Genomic DNA, 19,162 nt, shown 5'->3' on the forward strand with positions numbered 1-19,162 from the left:
CTAGGAACAGTAGATTTGGTGTTTAGTTCCATTTTAAATTGGTTAATATTATTTTTCCCCAGTTCAGCAAGTATTTCTTTGTAAGGTTTAATCCTCAATGTGTTTCCTCTTGTTGGTTTTTTTGTTCCACAGACGGAGCAGACGCGAGCCCTCTTCTACCGCACCGTTTAAGGGGGTGATGTCGATGTGAAGCCCCCAAAAGGCCCGCCTCTTCCCAGCACCATGCCTGCCCCTGTCCCCTCCCTGCACCACCACACCTTACTCCTCCTCTGGCTCTTCTTCCCCCTCTGCTCCTGCCTGGACCCCCGGGACCCCAACGTCTGCAGCCTCTGGGAGACGTGAGACATGTTTATGCTCAAACTATGACTGCAGCTTAACGATTATCTTAGCAGTCGTCTAGCGGAGATGGGTAGAGTAGCCAAAAATTGTACTCAAGTCAGAGTAACTGTACTTTTGCTTGAGTAATATTATTTTGAAGAAGCAAGTAGTGCTCAAGGAAAGAGTAAAAAAGTGTTTGGGAAACTAAAGTAACCAAAACTTTTATTCGACTAAGAGTATTGTAACTTCAATAAAAAAAAGAAATACACGAGAGTAAAATATGCAGCTAGAAAAAGTACTCTTAAAAGTACAATTTCTTTAAAAAGTTACTCAAGTAAATAGCTGAGTAACTGAGTACTACCCACTTCTGTCGACTACTCACCTTTAGTCGATGATCGTCGCAGCTCATCATCAGAGTTAGACCTGTCACAATAATTACTATATCGACTTGTAATAAATGAAAGATGGAAAAGTATGTTGGGAGGGCAGATACTTTTTCTCATAGTAGTACTTTTTGTTATTTTTCTTTTACTACAGTCAAATAAACTCTTGCATTTCCAGTTGATCTCAAGCAAGTGAGACATAATTAAAACAACTAAAGTCTCTGTATAGTCAGGCAGAAAAGTGCTGGACAAGCAACCACTAAAGCATCATCACTGTCAAACTCTTACAAAATATAAAATGCTAAACTTTGATCATTTGATTGTGTATTCAGATGTGCCATTAATACATCGAATTTTTAAAGAATCCAACAAGAGAAAAATTGAGAGATTTGTCCAGCTTTGCTCTGAGGGGACGCCCAGAACATCCAGATCCACATGTCACAGTGACTGCAGACTCCCCAGATGTAGCTCTGTCTTTGTGCAGACGGCCTCCTTGTACAAGAGACTTAAAGAATGAAACAGGCTCCAGACAGACTGAAACTTTCCTTCGACTTATAATGTTAGAAAAAGTCAACTCGGTGAACGACACTGACTTGCACGTGGTAGCTTATATGATCATTTTTGACATATATTTGAGCACTGTTAAATGTGGAAATGTGGAGTGTAGTGTTTTTAAATGAAAGAGTGGGAGAGTGCACGGTTTGATTGTAAATGACTGGATATTTAAATGTACTTTAATTGTTTGTAACCTGCCCAGCAACTCCCGATTGAAACCAGCTTTAGCTTAATGTGTTTGCATGTGGTCCCTGTTAAAAGAAACCAATAAACTAAAAAGTAACTAAACATAATTTGAGTTGTAGAAGGCTGAATAAATATCTTTTGACTCATTATAGCTACTAACTACTAAAGTACAGTTGTCTCTCACTATATCGCGTTTCAGCTTTCGCGGCCTCGCTGTTTTGCGGGGTTTTTTAGTGCGATTTTTCATGCTTTTTTTTACACCGTCTGAACGTGCATTGTGTTCTGCATCCTGATTGGCTGAGGGACTGTAGACCATTGTCCATCAGTCTCCTCCGAGTCTCCTGTACAGTACAGAATGTGTTCAGACAAATTTACATAAACGTTGGATCGCAGTGTGACTCTGAAGTGCTGTATGTTTGCGATTTGTTCTCTCCCCGACAAAACCCACAATGTCGATGAAACGTTCTGCACCGACAAAGGCGCCTACGAAGGTTTGAACTTTGAGAGAGTTTAAACAAGAGAGAAATGTGAGAAAATGTTAATGTCTATCTGAGAAAAGTGTATAAAGTGTGTGGTGAGGGGTTTACAGCTGCAAAACATATAGAATAATTGTAAAAAAAAGTCAGATTTTGCCTATTGGGGGTTGTTTTTAGAACGTAACCCCCTGATAAAAAGAGGGACCACTGTATTTCATTTTGCTATTTGACTTTTTGGAACCTTCTACCATGTTATAACATCGTTCCCTCATTAAAAACATGCCTCTAACGATCTCTCCCGAGCCTTATTCAAACCCTCCTTGCTGTTCGCTGTAAGATGAGAAGAGGAAACATCTATAACACGGGTATTAACTGCTAACACATAACATATTTAGATCATCATTTTGCCTTTTATTGTTTTGAAAATGCTGTAGTCACTCCCCTTTCAGAGCGCTGTCACAACAACAGTCAGTGGCTGCAGTTACATGCACAATCAAAATCTGATTCTTAACAGATTTTTTTGAATTATTAGACTATTGATTTATTTATGGCGCGTAAACATCAGACATCAAACATCGACTGGTTTTCGCTCACATCAGATTGTGCGGTTTACATCAGTTTGGTCATCTTAAAGGTCCAGAAATCAAATAATAAATATATTTCGGTAATCACAGTCAGTTTGCGTCCCGCTAATGTAACTATTGCACATTGCGTCAGGTTTGTGAAGTTGTAGTGTATTGTTTTGTTTCATGCGTTTGTATATTTATGGAAAATCGTCGTGTGGGAGCATGGGTGACGGCTTGTGGGCGGAGCGTTGTACAGAAGCATACAGCTAACCGTCAAAAGGGTGCGACTAGGGCCCGACAGAGATCACTAGATTACTCAAACACGCGTGAATGACATCTAAAACCTCTTCAGGCATGTTTTTGATGAAAGAACAATAATATAATAACAAAGCTGATGTGTTTTCGTGACAGACCTGCTGAGAATGTGCTGTGTAAGCTAACGTCCTCTCTATCGCAGATTTACCACGTCTGTGAAGGAATCGTACTCGCAGCCCTTCGACCAGGTGTCGGAGGAGGCCTGTGTGAGCGGGCAGGACCGCTACAGATGTGTGCGCCACAGGTGAGTCGTGGGCTTTCTTTTTATTCATTTAGTAGAGCAACACTTAAAGCCACACTGCGGAACATTGAGCCCGTTAACGTTGCGTGTTGCAGAGTGGTGTACAGAACAGCTTACAGACAAGCCGTGAAGACAGACTACCGCCGCAGGTACCAGTGCTGCCCTGGCTACTACGAGAGCGCAGACAAGTGTGTGGGTAAGAATCCGGGAGGAGGAGGTGTTTGGCCCAAGGGTCATTGGGGAGAATGGACCTTTTTTTTTTTTTTTTTAGTTTGGATTATTAAAAAGACACAGTCAGATAAGTGATACTTTTGAGAGCTGTATTGGTTGAAGTAATGGTAGCTATTTGGCTACTTTTGCTGTGACATTTTTGATCCGAGCAGACGGAGATGGGGGGAGGTGACAACAGACTTTTTTTTTTACAGTTGTACTATGGATTTTACATATGTCGGTTTTCAATTTTATTCGTGTACAGCCCCAACTCACAGCAACAGATTAATAAAATTGTTGATTTAACCAACATAAAATTACAAAATCAAACAGTGAAAGAGCGCCCCCTTTGATTAACGTGGTCAATCAGCGATGCCCGTCTTTTAATAATCCTTTACTGTTTATTTAAGCAAATTAAACATTCTAATTTTGACACAAAAATCCTCCACAGCTCTCACTCTCCAGGCGACAGTTGTCAATTAGTGAACCACTCCCGACTCTGTGCTGACTCTGTGTGTGTGTGTGTCTGCCCTAAGCTCGCTGCACCAAGGAGTGTGTTCACGGGCGCTGTGTGGCCCCGGAGCGGTGCCAGTGTGAGGGGGGCTGGAGGGGCCCCGACTGCTCCAGTGGTGAGTCACACATTTTAGCCCCTTTCACTAATTTACGTTTATGTTTTCGTCACCTTAAAAGGACTTGCAGTTATTAATTAAGTCCACTGAACTACCCTAAGGTGTCAACTGTCACCTGATCTAACTCCTGTTTCCACCAGCCCTACTTGGCCAACAGTAAATCAATATCTGTGGAAACTTTTTGGTAACCATGGATTCTGCCAACACTCTGACCAATGAGAGACAGTTACAACAGTTTAGTACCTGTTCGTTACAACAAGTACTTAAAGAAGGGCTAGTGGAAACACGTCACACCAGGGCCAAGTAAGGATAGTGGAAACGTGCCGTTAGCATCCTCTGAATACCCCTGTTGTTTTTTTTTTGTTTTGATTTGGGTCTGACTTGTAAATTACAGGATTCAATTTTCTTCTGCGATGGAATGTGCCTGGACAATTAAGGGATTACACCAAAGCTCTGTTAAAAAACCTGCACACATCGAATCCAGTTCAGTACGAGAGGAGAAAGATCCGTGGTTCATCAGTGTAGTGAGAGTCCTGCTGGGGCTGTGGGAACCAGCAGAGAGGCCGTGTCCCGGGATCAGACCCTCATTCCCCAGTGGGACCGGCACATAGCGGGGACATGACCGGAGCGCTGTCACAAACATGTTATCACTCAAATATGGAATGTTTATCACTATATCTTAGAACGTGAAATACAGAACTAGTCCATTTTAAACATTTTGCAGTGGTCAAAAGTTAATCCTCACTTACCTCAGGCATTCAGAACATCCTAATTACTCACTGCAATGAATTTATAAGCACTTTTCACAACGTTTAGAGACCAGAGCGAAGTTTGGCGAAGCGGACTGAGCGAGTGTAGCGATCGGCTCCAGCCAAATGAAGCCCGTCCAGGCTATTGCTGTTGCTATTGCATTCAATTTGGAGCCATATTTGATCATCTCAGTGCATGTATCATAGCAACCAAAGAGCCAATCGGGACTGAAGGTTTTAAAGTAACACCCCTTCCCTTAGGGCTTAGCAACGCTGTCAATCAAACCTGTTGCTAACGCCAACGGGAGCGACCTCGGGGAAAGAGGGCAGCTCATTTGTCTGTTACTAATGTTTATATCTTGATTTAAGGATAAAATACTTAGATCAAAACACCGGGAACATGTAGAACTGGTTAATACCGACATTTTAAGACCAAAACGACAAGAGAGGGGTGACGGAACAGAATCGTGCTCATGGTCACTGCCTATTTGGAACGAGGCGGCTAGCAGGTTAGCTATGTCCAGTTATATATACAATCTATGGCGTCATGGTAAAGCTAATAATAACTAGCGTGCTAACCGTGCACTTCTGATTGTCTTTATTAAACGTTTTAAATTAAAATAGAAATGAAAACACATAGAAATTTGTCTGGGGATGGTTGTCATTTTAAACGGAGACTAACAGAGCAGAATAAACTAGTCAGAGGAACAATGTGACTTTTTTCTGTTGAGGCAGCTGTAGTTTAAGGTTTTCACAAATCCAAGAGCAGCCGTGTCTGCGCGCTGGCCAATCACAACACACTATCACGAGCACCAGAAAAGCCAACCTCCATCTTGACTGTTTGGATTAAAAACATTTGAAAATAATTGAACAAAGACATTTGAGCGCGCTTCAAAGTGCTACGGCTACCCACGCTCGCCATCTTACATTTTTGGTATAACTGGTCAAGACAGCCACGCTAATGACACGCATGCTGTAAACACGCCGGGTTATGGGTTTGTTCCGATCCTTTGTCCCACATTTACACTCACTATTAAAACATTTATATAGTGTTTTGCCCAAGGACACAACACTAAAGCTTTGAGTCACTGCTGCTTCACAAATGGTCTTTTACTCTGGGTTTTTGGGAGGTATTATGTCACATTCTGTAACTTAAAAACATATATACGATAATGTCACGCTAATTTAGTCGACAAAGGGCCTTCGACTAATCGTTTGCTCATGTGTTAAACACGCTAAAGTGGAGCTCGATGTGGTTTCTCGCAGAAGACGCAGCAGAGTTTGGCTCCTATAAGTGAATTAATTAGCAAAATGTGGTGGTTTTTTGTTTTGTTTTTTTTGCAAAATCTGAGGTAAGGGAAATGCAAATGAAGTAGTTTAGCGAATGCTGCCAAATTTATTACAACTATAGCTAAAGAGTTAAAACTGTGTGATAATATGTTACGCTGGAGAGACCGGTGCAGACTCTTTACACAGAAGAGCTGCTGCACCAATAGAGCGTTTAATAGTGTTTTTAAATGCTTTAAAGCGACCAACAAGGACAAGGATAAGATCAGAACATGTTGTTTTAAAAGCAGCAGTAATAAAATATAAATTCTTTACCTACGACACTTTGGCCTTGACTCCCACAAGTCTCCCACTGAACCAGAGTGTTCCACAGCTGCAGTCAACCAGAAAGTACATTTTATATTTTAACAAAGAAAAATTGTTTGGCTTTGTGTCCTGGTACAGATGTGTTCTTGGACGGTGTGTTTGTTTACGCTCTGCTTTGGGGCTCTGGGGATTGAAAAGAGCGACGTGGAACTAGTCTCCACTCATACCTGTCATTCATTTAAATTAAAAAAAAAAAAATCTGTACTGTTACTCTACAGAAATATCTTATTTTAGTTTTAGTTTTTTATGACTGCCTTTTAATTTTTTTGATTTAGTTTTAATCACTAAAATATGTCATTGATAAAAATATTTGAGTTAACACAGCAGTACTTTTGACATCTTTACACAGAACACTAGGATTATCTGCCGTCCCACAGTCTGACGCTCTCCTCTGGTTACAGACTGTGATGCGCAGCACTGGGGCCCCCGCTGCACCCGTAGGTGTCAGTGTGAGAATGGGGCCGAGTGTGACCCGGTGACAGGACGGTGTGGGTGCTCCGCGGGCTTCACTGGGGTGCACTGCGAGGAGCCCTGTCCCCCGGGCACCTATGGGATGTCCTGTCTGCAGAGGTGCAGATGTGGAGCAGGGGGGTCCTGCAACCGGATGACAGGGGAGTGTGTGTGCCACAGCGGATTCAGCGGAGTCTAGTGAGTACAGCTGTGTGTGGTATCTTTACATGATGTTTAGTAATGTGTTTATTTACTTTCAGCACATTTTCTGTAGAAGGAGACTCCTGTTTTATACAAAAACAACATTCACATTTCTTCACACTTAACCTCATTCACAACATTACCACAAAACACTCTGTTTTCAAGCAGTCTGTTTGTTGGTTTGTTTTTAGCCAAACCAGAAAAACAGGCGAACATTCTGAAATCAGATCTAGTCTTAAACACATATTGTGCAAAATTAACTACAGCTATACTGTCCCCTTGTATTTTGCTTCATTCACTTGTTTCATAAAGCCAATAATCCAAATTTGTCTTCTCTGAGACCCGTTGAGTTTTATCACAGATAAAAAATATAGACTTCTCCAGTTTTTAAAACAATAAACCATGACTTGAATTATTCTGCGGTCAAACTGTGTTCACAATGAACATGTAGCTCTGTTAGCATAGCTTATCTGCATTAGCATAGCATGTCTCTATTAGCATAGCATTCAGAGAATAAAGGCTTCATTTGTTTAGTTTGCCGTTGTACATGACAGTTGTTGACAGCAGAGGGAGCTCCAAAGCCTTAATAATACATTGGAAACAGAGGTGTAGTTTATAAAGTCTATTTTTCAAATGCAGACAATATTTTAAGTTGGAAAATGTGAAATACTTATCCCAAGTCCATCAGAACGCAAAAATGCACCATGTGTTCTTAAAGGACTGTCCTATGTGGTGTTGATTTGTTGACCTGTGATACCTGTGTGGTCCTCAGCTGTGACAAGCCGTGTACTGGGGGCCGCTGCCCAGCACGTTGCCCCTGTCAGAACGGAGGTGTGTGCAGAGGGAAGGGTGTGTGCGCCTGTCCTCCAGGCTGGACTGTGAGTATAACACACAGTGGTACATGGACCTAACACATGTATGTATGTAAACCTGTATGTGTGCTGTTGTCAGGGCTCCGTCTGCACAGAGCGCTGTCCTGCAGGACGCTATGGGCCCAACTGTTCAGCTGAGTGTGTGTGTCACAACAGAGGACGCTGCCACCCAGAGTCCGGCCAGTGCCAGTGCACAGAGGGCTTCACGGGGCCCCGGTAAGGACCAAGGGACAGTCTGTAGCTTGGACTGTACACACATGGACACACGTGTACACATATGTACATACACGTACACACAAACACACATGTAAACACAACCAGCAGTATTCAGCTGGTGCAGCACAGATCTCTCAAAAACGACACTAGTGTAAGGACAGTAGGTTTAGATTTTGTATTGGCTCACACATTTTCGGTGAAAGCAGCATGTCCTTTTTTAACTGTGTACCTCCCATCTGGACATCCTGCACATCCTCCACATCCTGGACATCCTCCTCAGGAAGCCCATAAACCAGGGCACGAGCCAGACTGTAGCCCTCTGGGGATGACTTCAACCCCTGTTTTCTGTTTATGTTACCCTCCCATCCCAACTAAATCCACCAGGTGTTCCTTAAAGTGGCACTAAACACCCAAACTCTGCCCACAACCACATTTCAAATACACACTGGGCAGAATCTGGAGGACTAAAGGGGAGAGTGACAGAGGAGGAGGGGCGGGGTCTGGAGGACTAAAGAGGAAAGTGAGGGGGGAGGAGGGGCTGTGTCTGGGGGTATAAGAACAGTGTGATTGGTCTAACAGGTATCCACACTTCACTTCACTGCAGTCAGGTGTTTGTAATCAGAAACATCTGGCTGCAATCAAAACAGTCATTTGTGGTGTCACCAACTACTGAAAACTGCAGAGGCCACTGAACACCACGATCTTAGATATAGGCGTTTTTGACCAGAAAACTCAAAATTGACCTAAAATTACCCCTCCAAAAATAACTAGGAACAGAAGATAATGCTATTCAAACACTGTATACACAATTTAGTCGTAAAAAACGTGGATTTAGTGTTTAGCTCCACTCTAAGGCTCATGCCCCACCCACCCCTCTGGTTGCGAGTGCCCGGCTGACCATGTGACCTCGCACTCCTCCGCAGGTGCAGTGAGGAGTGTCCGGTGGGCTCCTTCGGTCAGGACTGCTCCGGGACCTGTGACTGTGCTAACGGGGCCCGGTGCTACAACATCGACGGTGGGTGTCTGTGCGAACCCGGGTTCAGGGGCCCTCAGTGCACGCAGCGGATGTGCGGCCACGGCTACTACGGCATGCACTGTGAGAAGAGCTGCCTGTGCGAGGACAAGAACACGCTCAGGTCAGACCGCACCTCACGCAGCAAGATCCTTATATTTTGTTAAAGACGGGGTATTTTACTTCTGTGGGGTATTAACTGCTAACATTTAACATATTTAGATCACCGTGTTACCTTTTATTGTTTTGAAAATGCTATATACGCTGAAAACACTGAGTCAAAAGCCACTCCCCCGTCGGAGCGTTGTCGCTTTACAATCGGCTAATGAAGGCTAACTACTGCACATAGCGTCAGGTTTGTGAAGTTGTAGTATATTGTTTTGTATCATGCTTTGGGATATTTACGGGGAATTGTCATGTAGGAGCATGAGTGACATACGCTTGTGGGTGGAGCCTTTGACTGAATCTTCCAGCTAACCGAAATATGGGTTTATGGAGAGATCACTAAATTACTCAAACATGCATGGATGACATTTAAAACCGTGTAAAATGTCGGAAAGCTTCAAAAAGTCGATTTTGAAGAATATAAGAGTAGTTTAGGCTTGACAGCGTACTATATGGACTTGTTCAATATATGTTAGAAGGGACAATGACTTTTGAGGGTCAATATTTATCATAGACACATTTTCTTTGCACTTTTTTGTCCATTTCAGATGCAGAAAACTTAGATGGAATGGCCTCTGTGTGATCTTACTCAAAAATCTATTCAACAGTCGCAATTAATCCAAAAAGATGCTGCACTTATTCTTACTCAAAACCAAAAAGCATTCACATATCATCCCAGTCTTAGAAAAAAACCTCCACTCCACTCCATTGATTTAAAAATATTACTGCTTGTTTACAAAGGACTAAGTGGTTATGGCCCCCAGAGATTACCTCATACCTCATACACCCAGAAAAACCCTTAGATCATCAACTAGCAACTAGGTACTCTGTTAGCTAGTGTTTTTTTCTAGTGTTTGCCAATGTGAGCTCATTCTTCGTGTCTGCCGTAGCTGTTTTGGTCGTGTGCACAGAACAGAAGGTCCAATGCACTGATGACTTTAGCAGAAGCCCCCAGACCCGGAGCAGTGTCGCACCCCACTGGCCTCGGGGTGAACTGCACTCTGAACTTAAGCTAACTCAAAGTTTCCACTCATTTATTCAGTGTGGGAAAGTGTCTCTGGACGAGGGGACAGGGAGGGGAGAGGGTCTGTGGCTGCGCCGAACACTCTGATGTTTAACCCTTTAATGCGCACACGAAGGAAAAGTATATTTGTAATCTTTGTAAGCAATGGTGGAAGAAGTACTCAGTTTTGTTAAAGATACAGGAGACAAAAAAAGGCACTGTACCGGATTACAGGCTTGTTTAACAGCACAGATCAGCTCTCCTGTTGTACTTCAAGCTATTTCACCCCTTTCTGGTCAGATTGTCTTGAAACAAAGCTCAGGTTAAAGTGTAACAAAGTCTTAGACAGAACAGTGCTTACAGTTAGCATCACATAGACTGTTGATGACATCAGCTGCAAAGTATCAGTTGTGGTTACTGCTTATTACAGATTTTCATACCTGACCATGTCTTGTTGTGTTGTCCTCTCTACAGCTGCCACCCGATGAAGGGCGAGTGCACGTGTGAGCCGGGGTGGGCGGGGCTTCACTGTAACGAGACGTGTGCAGTGGGCTTTTATGGCCCCGCCTGCCTGGAGCCGTGTCTGTGTGTGAACGGTGGAGCGTGCGACGGAGCCACGGGCAGGTGTATATGTGCACCTGGGTTCATGGTAAGAACAGAGTCTACTCTACTGTATATATAAATTTACATAGCTAACCCGCTAGCCGCCACGTTTCAACTAGGAAGTGAGCATGGGCACGCGTCCAGTTCCATCGGCTCTGGCTCCAATTCACTTTACATTGAAAAGCTGTTGCCTCTCTCTGCAAATGCTGCTGTCAGGCTCATTATTTTGGTCTTAAAATGTTCGTATTAACACGCTCTACATGATCCTGGTGTTTTTATTTTGCTATTGTGTCTATAAGTCAAGATATGAACATTAAGAACAGAAAAATCTGTTCCCCGAGGTTATTCTCAACAGCCTCGCTCCAGACTGGCTTTTTGATTACTATGATACTTGCAGTTGTAATGTAGTCAAGTTAACGGCTACTTTTTACCTTTAATTCAGTAGAGATTGGTAATTTCAGGGCTAAAAATATCCAAATGATTATAGTGAAGGTGTATGGAGTTTAAAAACACAGTGGAGCGCTTCCTATATTACCACATGACATCACAAGGTGGAACAGGGTGTTAGAGAGAAATATACAGGATGTGTGTGTTAAACATGTGTGAATGAAACAAAACACAACTCCAGTTCGGTTTGTGATGAGAAAACAACATTATAACATAGATCAGAAAATAGTGTAATATGGGCCCTTTAAATCCACCTGTCACAGCTGGGGGCATGACAGAGGCTGACCAATAGGAGCAGAGCGTGGGTGTGTTTGATCAAAGGGCTGCGTTAAACAGAAGCAGTAGATCAGTATAGAAGCATGTCTGCAGACTGCATAAGGCCTAGACTACCTGCTTTCACAATATATACATAGTGTTCTAAGGAGGTGCTGTGTTCCAGGGGCCTCACTGTGAGACGGTGTGTAAGAGCGGCACTTTCGGACACAACTGCTCCCATGAGTGTGACTGCCTCCACGCTGTAGACTGCTCCCCGGTGGACGGAACCTGCTACTGCAAGGACGGTGGGCGCGCCGCACTCACTCCACGATTGTTTAGAGTCGTGACACGTGCGCTGCATCCTGTTTATTTATTTTTTGTTCCAGCCCTCCCGAAAGATTTTGATACAATTGTTGTATCATAATAATAGATTACTATGATTAGATTATTTCACATAATTTTTCCCATGGACATTTGTTACCCCAATAGGCCCATGAGACACTTGAATACAAACATTTAGACCAAAGATTTGTATTTTATTTTCTTATTTTCTTATTTTATTCTTTTATTTTTATTTGTTCATTTTATAATTTTTTTATTTATTTTCTTTTTTTCTATAAAGGGCGTTGAGTTTAAAATTGTTTACATTTAACAAAATATAAAGTGATAAAATGTGTGCTTTTTAAACACAAACCTTTAAAACAGGCCCGGGTCTACAGCGGTGCAAAAGCATGCATTGTGACCTCAGTTTAAAATGTCTGCACCCTTATTTCAGGCGCCTAAAATAATGCCTCTTGATGGAAGTGTGTGATGTTTACAGCCCTGTGACACTCAAATGCACCTTCAGTGTGTCTGGTCTCCATCTATGCCTGATTTAAAATCTTCATTGCATAATTACCTCCTGGAAACATTATCAGTTTGTGACATCCCTGCTCCCTCTGTGCTCAGGAGCCTTGAGCGTGTGTGCTGTTTGTGTGTGTGCAGGCTGGAGGGGCCCGCAGTGCTCGGCCCCCTGCTCAGAGGGAACCTGGGGCCCCGGCTGTAACAGGACCTGTGCCTGTACCAATGGGGCCAAGTGCAGTTCTGCTGATGGCTCCTGCACCTGCTCCTCCGGGTGGCAGGGGGCGCTCTGTGACCAGCCCTGCCCTGTAAGTAGCTCATGTAACATACATACATAATATATAGTCATTTCATGACCATTTTGAGTAACAGCTGCCTGTTTGTTTTCAGTCACTGGAAGGATCTATTCTAGTACAGTTTCTCTTTGGGTGTTAATCAGAACAGTTACTTTTCTAATATTAAAGGAACATACTATGAGGGATCAAGCAATTTACACATGCGATTAGTCATGAAAAAAGTGTGTGTGCATTTGTGTGTGATTTTTCCTTCTCTAGTTGGTGATAAATAAAAACACAACAAACGGTGAAACAAGCATAAAGCTGTTTTAATCCTTTGTTTTGTTTGTCATTTTTATATATATTTTCATTTCATTCTCAGACTGGACACTTCGGACCCGGCTGTCTGAAGAGGTGTGACTGCTTACAGGCCGACGGGTGCCACGGCTCCACCGGGGAGTGCCGCTGTCTGTCGGGCTGGACAGGTCAGACACACGATTACTCAAAACTAATAATCTGTGCACGTTTAAATAATACAAGATGTCCAAAGTACAGTTTAAAGTGCTTTTGACAGACTCATTTCCCTAAAACATGGTTAACATCATAATAGATAAAGATTTCAATTTTTTTCTTCTACTTTTTCCTTGTTTCACAATTTTGGTGAGGTTTTTCATTTTACTTCCTGGTGTGACACAGGCAGCAGATGTGATATACACAGAAGTAATTCCATGACTGTTACAGAAAACATAATGTTAACAAGGGCCAAAGCTCAGAAATGTCTCTTTCATTGTTTCTGCTTTTTAAATGGACTTTTCTATGTTGATGACAAAGACAGAGGGATTTCTTTTTAGAACTCAGCGCTACTTCCTGTATTTTTGTACTTTTCTTCTCAATTTTTTTTCCTCCAACAGACTGGTAGACCTATACATACACACAGGTACTATCCCACCAAACTAAGTCTCTGGCAAGACACTGTTCCTTACGCTCCCAGACCCGCCCCCTCACTTTCTTCTTTAGTCCAGGTTCTTACTACTACGTACTTCACTTTAAGTACTTTGAATAGTCCTGAACAACTTAAACGACATGTCCCTGTGACTTACCCCGTCCTCTGATGTGGACAGGCTCCCGATGCAATGAGCCCTGTGCGGACGGACTGTGGGGCCCCGGGTGTAACCAGAGCTGTGTGAAGCACTGCCCCAACAGCGCTACCTGCCTGCGGGACAGCGGGACATGCGTGTGCCGCCCGGGATACTGGGGCCCGCGCTGTCAGACCAGTGAGTGCTCTTGATCCTCTCTGTCCAGGGAAATACAAGGATGGTTGTAGCTTTGTGGGAGTCATTTAAACATGTTTGCGAGCAGCTACAGTCAGAGGTTTGAACATACAGGTATGATCCATAGTAAAAGAAAATTCTATAAAGTTGCAGGAGTGAAGACGTTTGGCTGCTCATCCAAGCAGCTTGGATGAGCAGCCAAACGCCTTCACTCCTGCAACGTTTTGTCCAGTTTTACCATGAGTGTTGCAAAGAAAAAACTGTGAAATAACTCAAAACATGTTTAATATTTTAAATTCTTCAAACTAGCCATTGCCCTTTGCTTTGATCACTGCTCTACACTCTTGGCGTTCCACTAATGGACCCTGACGTGGCACAGCAGTGAAGTCAAAACCATTTCAGGAGAGTTGATCATGAAAAGCAAAGAGTAGCTACTGCGAGGAATCAGAATCTGAAATTCTGTAATAAAGTTCTTGGAGACATAATTCTGTACATTTTGCTTCATATACTGTATTTGATGTCTTCACCAGGTCTTAAATAGGACCAAATCATGACTTCAGTACTTATATACAAGGATTAAACATCATCAATAAACTTTGAGAGTGCATTTTTTCAGTTGCATAGGTGTACACTTGACAGAATAGAATGTTTCTTTTGCACCTGAAGACTAACGATTACACAGACGCACACTTGGTATTAAAGGGCCTAGCATTCCTTCAGGTAATAACTGACACAGAAGCCACTGACAGGGTTTCCTCTTCTCATCCCATCAGGCACAGTGTTACTAAGAACCAGCAAAAGCATTCAGCAGAGATTTGAGAACCATAAAGAAACACTTGCCTGGCACTATCCCAAACAGCTGTTTCTGTGCCATGGTGCAATGTCACAGCGGCAGAAAAGATGAAGTGGGAGAGGCTAAAAGTTCAAATTAAAATGTATTCCAGACTCATGGTTTGAAATCAGATACAGGTCCTTTAAAACATGTTTATGATTTCTAAGATGTTCTTATGTGATGAATTTGGTAATAGGCGTGTTTTAAGGCAGTGAAGGCGGCTGCAGGCGGACAGCCCTACAACAACACTACATAGGCACCAGTAATCAAGGCAGGTGATGGTGAAAAAGAGCTGCCTGCAGCTGCTTTCACCCGCCTTCATGGACTTCAAAGCCCAAATGTATGATGGGAAATGTCAAATACATGCATTGACAGTGGACTGACAGCTGATTGGACCTGATATGTTTTGATGAAATGTGGCGCCCTGCAGTTCAGGAGCATCCCTCCCTCCTCTTCATCTCCTCATCTATCTAAGTTTATGTCACCAAAGAGGTGTAAAATCAGACAGGAAGACCCTGGATGTTGTATGATAAAGACTACATGATTAATACATAATCTTGATGAGCTAAAAGTTGTCCTCACCACTGATCAGGCCTAAGCCTGTAAACTTCATAGTGAGCTCTGTGCTCTTTGCTCTGGTGATGTGGTCTGTGTTGTGTGGTCAAACAGGAGAATGCATTCAGTAGTTTTATTCAGTGCAACACTTCAAACAAATGTAAGATCCTGTCCTGTCACCGGGACTCTGTGCGATCTGGGGTCACCTGGATGTTCTCAGGTTGTTCTCAAGCCTGAGAACAGCCAGGCGATACTGATTTAAGCCTTCTTCTCCTCCCCTGACAATCCAGGCGACGTTTTCTGCATCTTAAAACACACGTAACATTTACTGCTCCTTTGGGGGTAAATGTCCATGTGTGCCCCCTAGTGGACATAAGAGTCCTCTGCATGTGCCTTTTGTGTTCTGGGCCTCCTCTGACATGTGCTGTTTGTCCAGAGTGCACTGCGGGCATGTATGGCGACAAGTGCAGCCTGACCTGTCCGTCCTGCGGGGGGACATACCTGTGCCACCATGTGTCTGGGCTGTGCGAGTGCCCGCCTGGGTACACAGGGACCAACTGTGAGCAGGGTAAGGCAACAACATGGGCATTTGTGAACAGCCTTTTGTATACAACTGGTGACTGCCATAGACTGGAGGGGAATATGATGTCACCCTTAGCATTTGGATGAGGCCTTGTTGAACGCTATCGAGACTAGCAGTTATAACGGCTAATTTGAAGTTCTATATTTGGAATTCTGAGTGCAACCAAAGAGCCAATCGGGAGCTAAGTTATTGAAGGTACTCACCCCCTCAAGTGTGATATCTGTCAATCAAACGCTAGCAGGAGCGATCTCGGGGAAAAAAGTTGGTCTGTTATTATTGTTCATATCTTCATTTATGGACAAAAAACACCAGGGTCATGCAGAGTGAGTTAAAGGCATTGTATCTGATTTTTAAAGTTTTAAAAACATGAAAAACAGAACTAGTTCATTTTAAAGGGGTTGCAGTGGTCCAAAGTTATTTATCACTTCCTTTCTGGAACGTGGCGGCTAGTGGGATAGCTCTGTCCATTTATATATTCAGTCTGTAGTGACGAGGGGCGCTCTGGAACAGTTCTCCACGTGCTTCTTTCCTGTGATTATTGGTTAATCTGCCTGTCTGTTATCGACCAATGACTTTCTGTTTGTTAAATCAACAGTTTTTCTTAAGTTCTGTGAGGTGCCTGCTGCTGTGAGTTTCGGTTGCGAAAAAAATTGAATTAAAATTGAAAGTGAAGTGCTTAGAAAGAACTTAGGAGATATAACACAGGCACAGACATGAACAGTAGAGTGGATCCCCCAAAACTCTCTGCTGATGGTAGGAACATAATAACCCTCTAACATGTCCTGAGACCTCGCCCTGAGCAGATGTGCCTTTGTGTTTCCAGCGTGTCCCTCTGGCTTCTTCGGCCCTCAGTGCTCACAGGTGTGTGGGCCCTGTGCTAACTCCTCCTGTGACCCTCGGGACGGGCGCTGTGTGTGCCCTGCAGGCTGGACGGGCCCGGACTGCTCCAAACGTGAGTCCTCATCTTCACATAGTCCCTCGCATAGTCTGCTCACTGTCAGGCCAACCAGGATGCAAGCAAACAGACATTTTCAGAGCTTTTAACCATATATATTTATTTTTTTCTTCTCATTGACTCTCTGAAGTTGTATTTGGAGTGATTTGTGCATGTTTGAGTAGTTTTTATTCTCCTTTATTCAAGATATTACTCTGATCTAACCCAGTTTTCACCGTCCTCAGTACACACCCACTGCTCTGTCCGCACTTCGTTCTCCAATTTTTTTTTTCTTAATTAGTGAATCTTGTAGGATTAGGCAGCGTTGCAAAGTCGTTTTGGTGCAAATTTTTTAAAAATCCACTGTTCGCTAGTGTGACATGCAGCTATCCATAGGAGCAGCCGACAACATGAGGCGCTTTGTTGTGATGATGTTTACGGCGTCGTATCATTTCCTAATTCCTCATTGAACTCCACAATTTTTCAAGCTAGAAATCAGCAGACTCTTATATTAAGTCGTATTAGGTCAATCAATATTGCGATTTAAACATCCAAATTACAGTGGTGGAATGTAACCAAGTAAAAGTAGGACAATACTGTACTTATACATTTTAGGTATCTGTACTTTACTTAAGTACGTTTTACAGTGGGTACTTTTTACTTTTACCTCACTGCATTCAAGGGCAGGTATCTGTACTTCCTCCTCCACTACATTTTTGAACAGGAGTATTTTTCACTATTGTATGAGACCTGCTGAAAAGGCTGAGGGTTTATTTTAGCACATTTATAGTTTGAGTGAACAAAATGTAGAAAAAACGATTGATTAAATTGTTTCTGAACAAAATTCAGCACAAATCTTTATCAAAATCGATGTATTTGAAGCTTTACTCAACCTCAAAATCTGCCCCAAAATATTTTACTTATTACACTTTAAGTACATTTTTAACCAGGTAATTTTTTCGTGTGATACTTTTACGTGAGTATTTTTTCGCTCTGGTATCTGTACTTAAGGAACAGAATTAAGTACTTCTTCCACCACTTTCAAATGTGTGAAATGATCCACTGATGTCACAGATTAAAACTATACAGCAGACATAAGAACAGTAGGTCTTGTGTAAAGTGCAGCTGTGCATTGTTTATAGTAAAAACCTTACTGAAGAAACTGAAGAAGCACAATATAATCTGTACCATTATGATCATATGGTGAAGAGGAGATGTAGAGGCGGAGGAGGCTGATAGTTCTGCTGCTCTGGTGACCCACACATGTGCCGTATGTATCTCCGCAGCTTGTGAATCCGGTCGCTTCGGTCCATTCTGCGCTCAGACGTGCTCGTGTCTGCCCCCTCTGGTGTGTGACCGGGTCAGCGGGCAGTGTGTGTGCAGCGAGGGAGACTGCCAGCCCGGTAAAGCCTTCATATTCAATACAATCCCCGCACTTTCAGTCTGGAACGGCTTTCGGTTTTCAGGTTCTACAACATGATGATCTTATACTCCCAGAAGGTGGCATTATTGATCACATTTTAGGCCTGTAGAAGACTAGAGAAAGTCTTGTTGGACTTAAGACATGTCCTGCTGATCGATTAGTCAACTAAAAAGGTGGCTATTATGTATCTCTGTGTATCTGACCCAAACTGCACTCACAAGTCTACACCTGCAGGGGGAGTACATGCCAAAACTACTATTAATGCATGAAAAGTAATAGGAAACAAAGTATTTATATAAAGACATTTTTTCATTCTTAAAATGCCAAAGCTAACTCTCTCACAACTTTTTATTTCTGCTGTCGTCTCATATTTTGGTTGATGAAGACTCCATTAATCGGCTAAAGGTCTACAGCCCTTTTTACATTGCATTTTTCTTTCAAATATCTAAAAGGTCAATTCACAAATGTTGAGCTTCATGATTTCTGTTATTGACTAGACCAAAAACTCGCTGCATGACAAACTGTACAACAAAAATCAGCATTTTAACAATATTCATTTTAGCTTCCTTCATCTGTGTTAAATATGATCGGCCTATAGCAACACACACTCTGCATAGTAACAATATATCACGATTACCACAAAACATTTCTTATTTCTGCTCTCTGTGTCCAGACCCCACGTCACAAACGGGCAGCGTGATGGTGCCACTTCCCCCCAGCGAGAAGGAGTCATGGGGGGCCATCGTTGGCATCATGGTGCTGGTGCTGCTGGTGGTGCTGCTCCTGGCCCTGCTGCTGCTGTACCGCCACAGACAGAAACAGAAGCACAACGCCACGCCCACTGTGTCCTTCTCCGCCAGCCGGCCCGCCCGCTCCGAGTACGCTGTGCCAGGTAAGCTCCGCCTACTTCTATAAGCCCTGCGTGCTCTAAGTGTGCTGTGCCA

The 19,162-nt window shown here is 43.0% G+C and overlaps 1 protein-coding gene across 2 annotated transcripts in view; it reads left to right on the plus strand.

Moving 5' to 3' along the window:
- Nucleotides 1-19,162, plus strand: part of pear1 (platelet endothelial aggregation receptor 1) — a 56,956-nt gene that overhangs the window by 33,428 nt on the left and 4,366 nt on the right. The window contains exons 2-18 of one of the 2 annotated variants that reach the window (XM_033980856.2): nt 142-338; nt 2,942-3,043; nt 3,136-3,236; nt 3,787-3,879; nt 6,683-6,929; nt 7,705-7,810; nt 7,884-8,020; nt 8,944-9,156; nt 10,675-10,849; nt 11,690-11,810; nt 12,490-12,653; nt 13,003-13,105; nt 13,742-13,894; nt 15,715-15,846; nt 16,685-16,813; nt 18,082-18,198; nt 18,892-19,110. In XM_033980856.2, coding sequence (XP_033836747.1) covers nt 223-338; nt 2,942-3,043; nt 3,136-3,236; nt 3,787-3,879; nt 6,683-6,929; nt 7,705-7,810; nt 7,884-8,020; nt 8,944-9,156; nt 10,675-10,849; nt 11,690-11,810; nt 12,490-12,653; nt 13,003-13,105; nt 13,742-13,894; nt 15,715-15,846; nt 16,685-16,813; nt 18,082-18,198; nt 18,892-19,110 — 2,428 coding nt within the window. In that variant the 5' untranslated portion in view covers nt 142-222. Of the gene's footprint in view, nt 1-132; nt 339-2,941; nt 3,044-3,135; nt 3,237-3,786; nt 3,880-6,682; nt 6,930-7,704; nt 7,811-7,883; nt 8,021-8,943; nt 9,157-10,674; nt 10,850-11,689; nt 11,811-12,489; nt 12,654-13,002; nt 13,106-13,741; nt 13,895-15,714; nt 15,847-16,684; nt 16,814-18,081; nt 18,199-18,891; nt 19,111-19,162 lie in introns of both variants that reach the window. The other variant, XM_055227929.1, reaches the window with a different exon arrangement.

This window comes from Periophthalmus magnuspinnatus, chromosome 16 (assembly GCF_009829125.3).
Source record: "Periophthalmus magnuspinnatus isolate fPerMag1 chromosome 16, fPerMag1.2.pri, whole genome shotgun sequence".
NCBI lineage: Eukaryota > Metazoa > Chordata > Actinopteri > Gobiiformes > Gobiidae > Periophthalmus > Periophthalmus magnuspinnatus.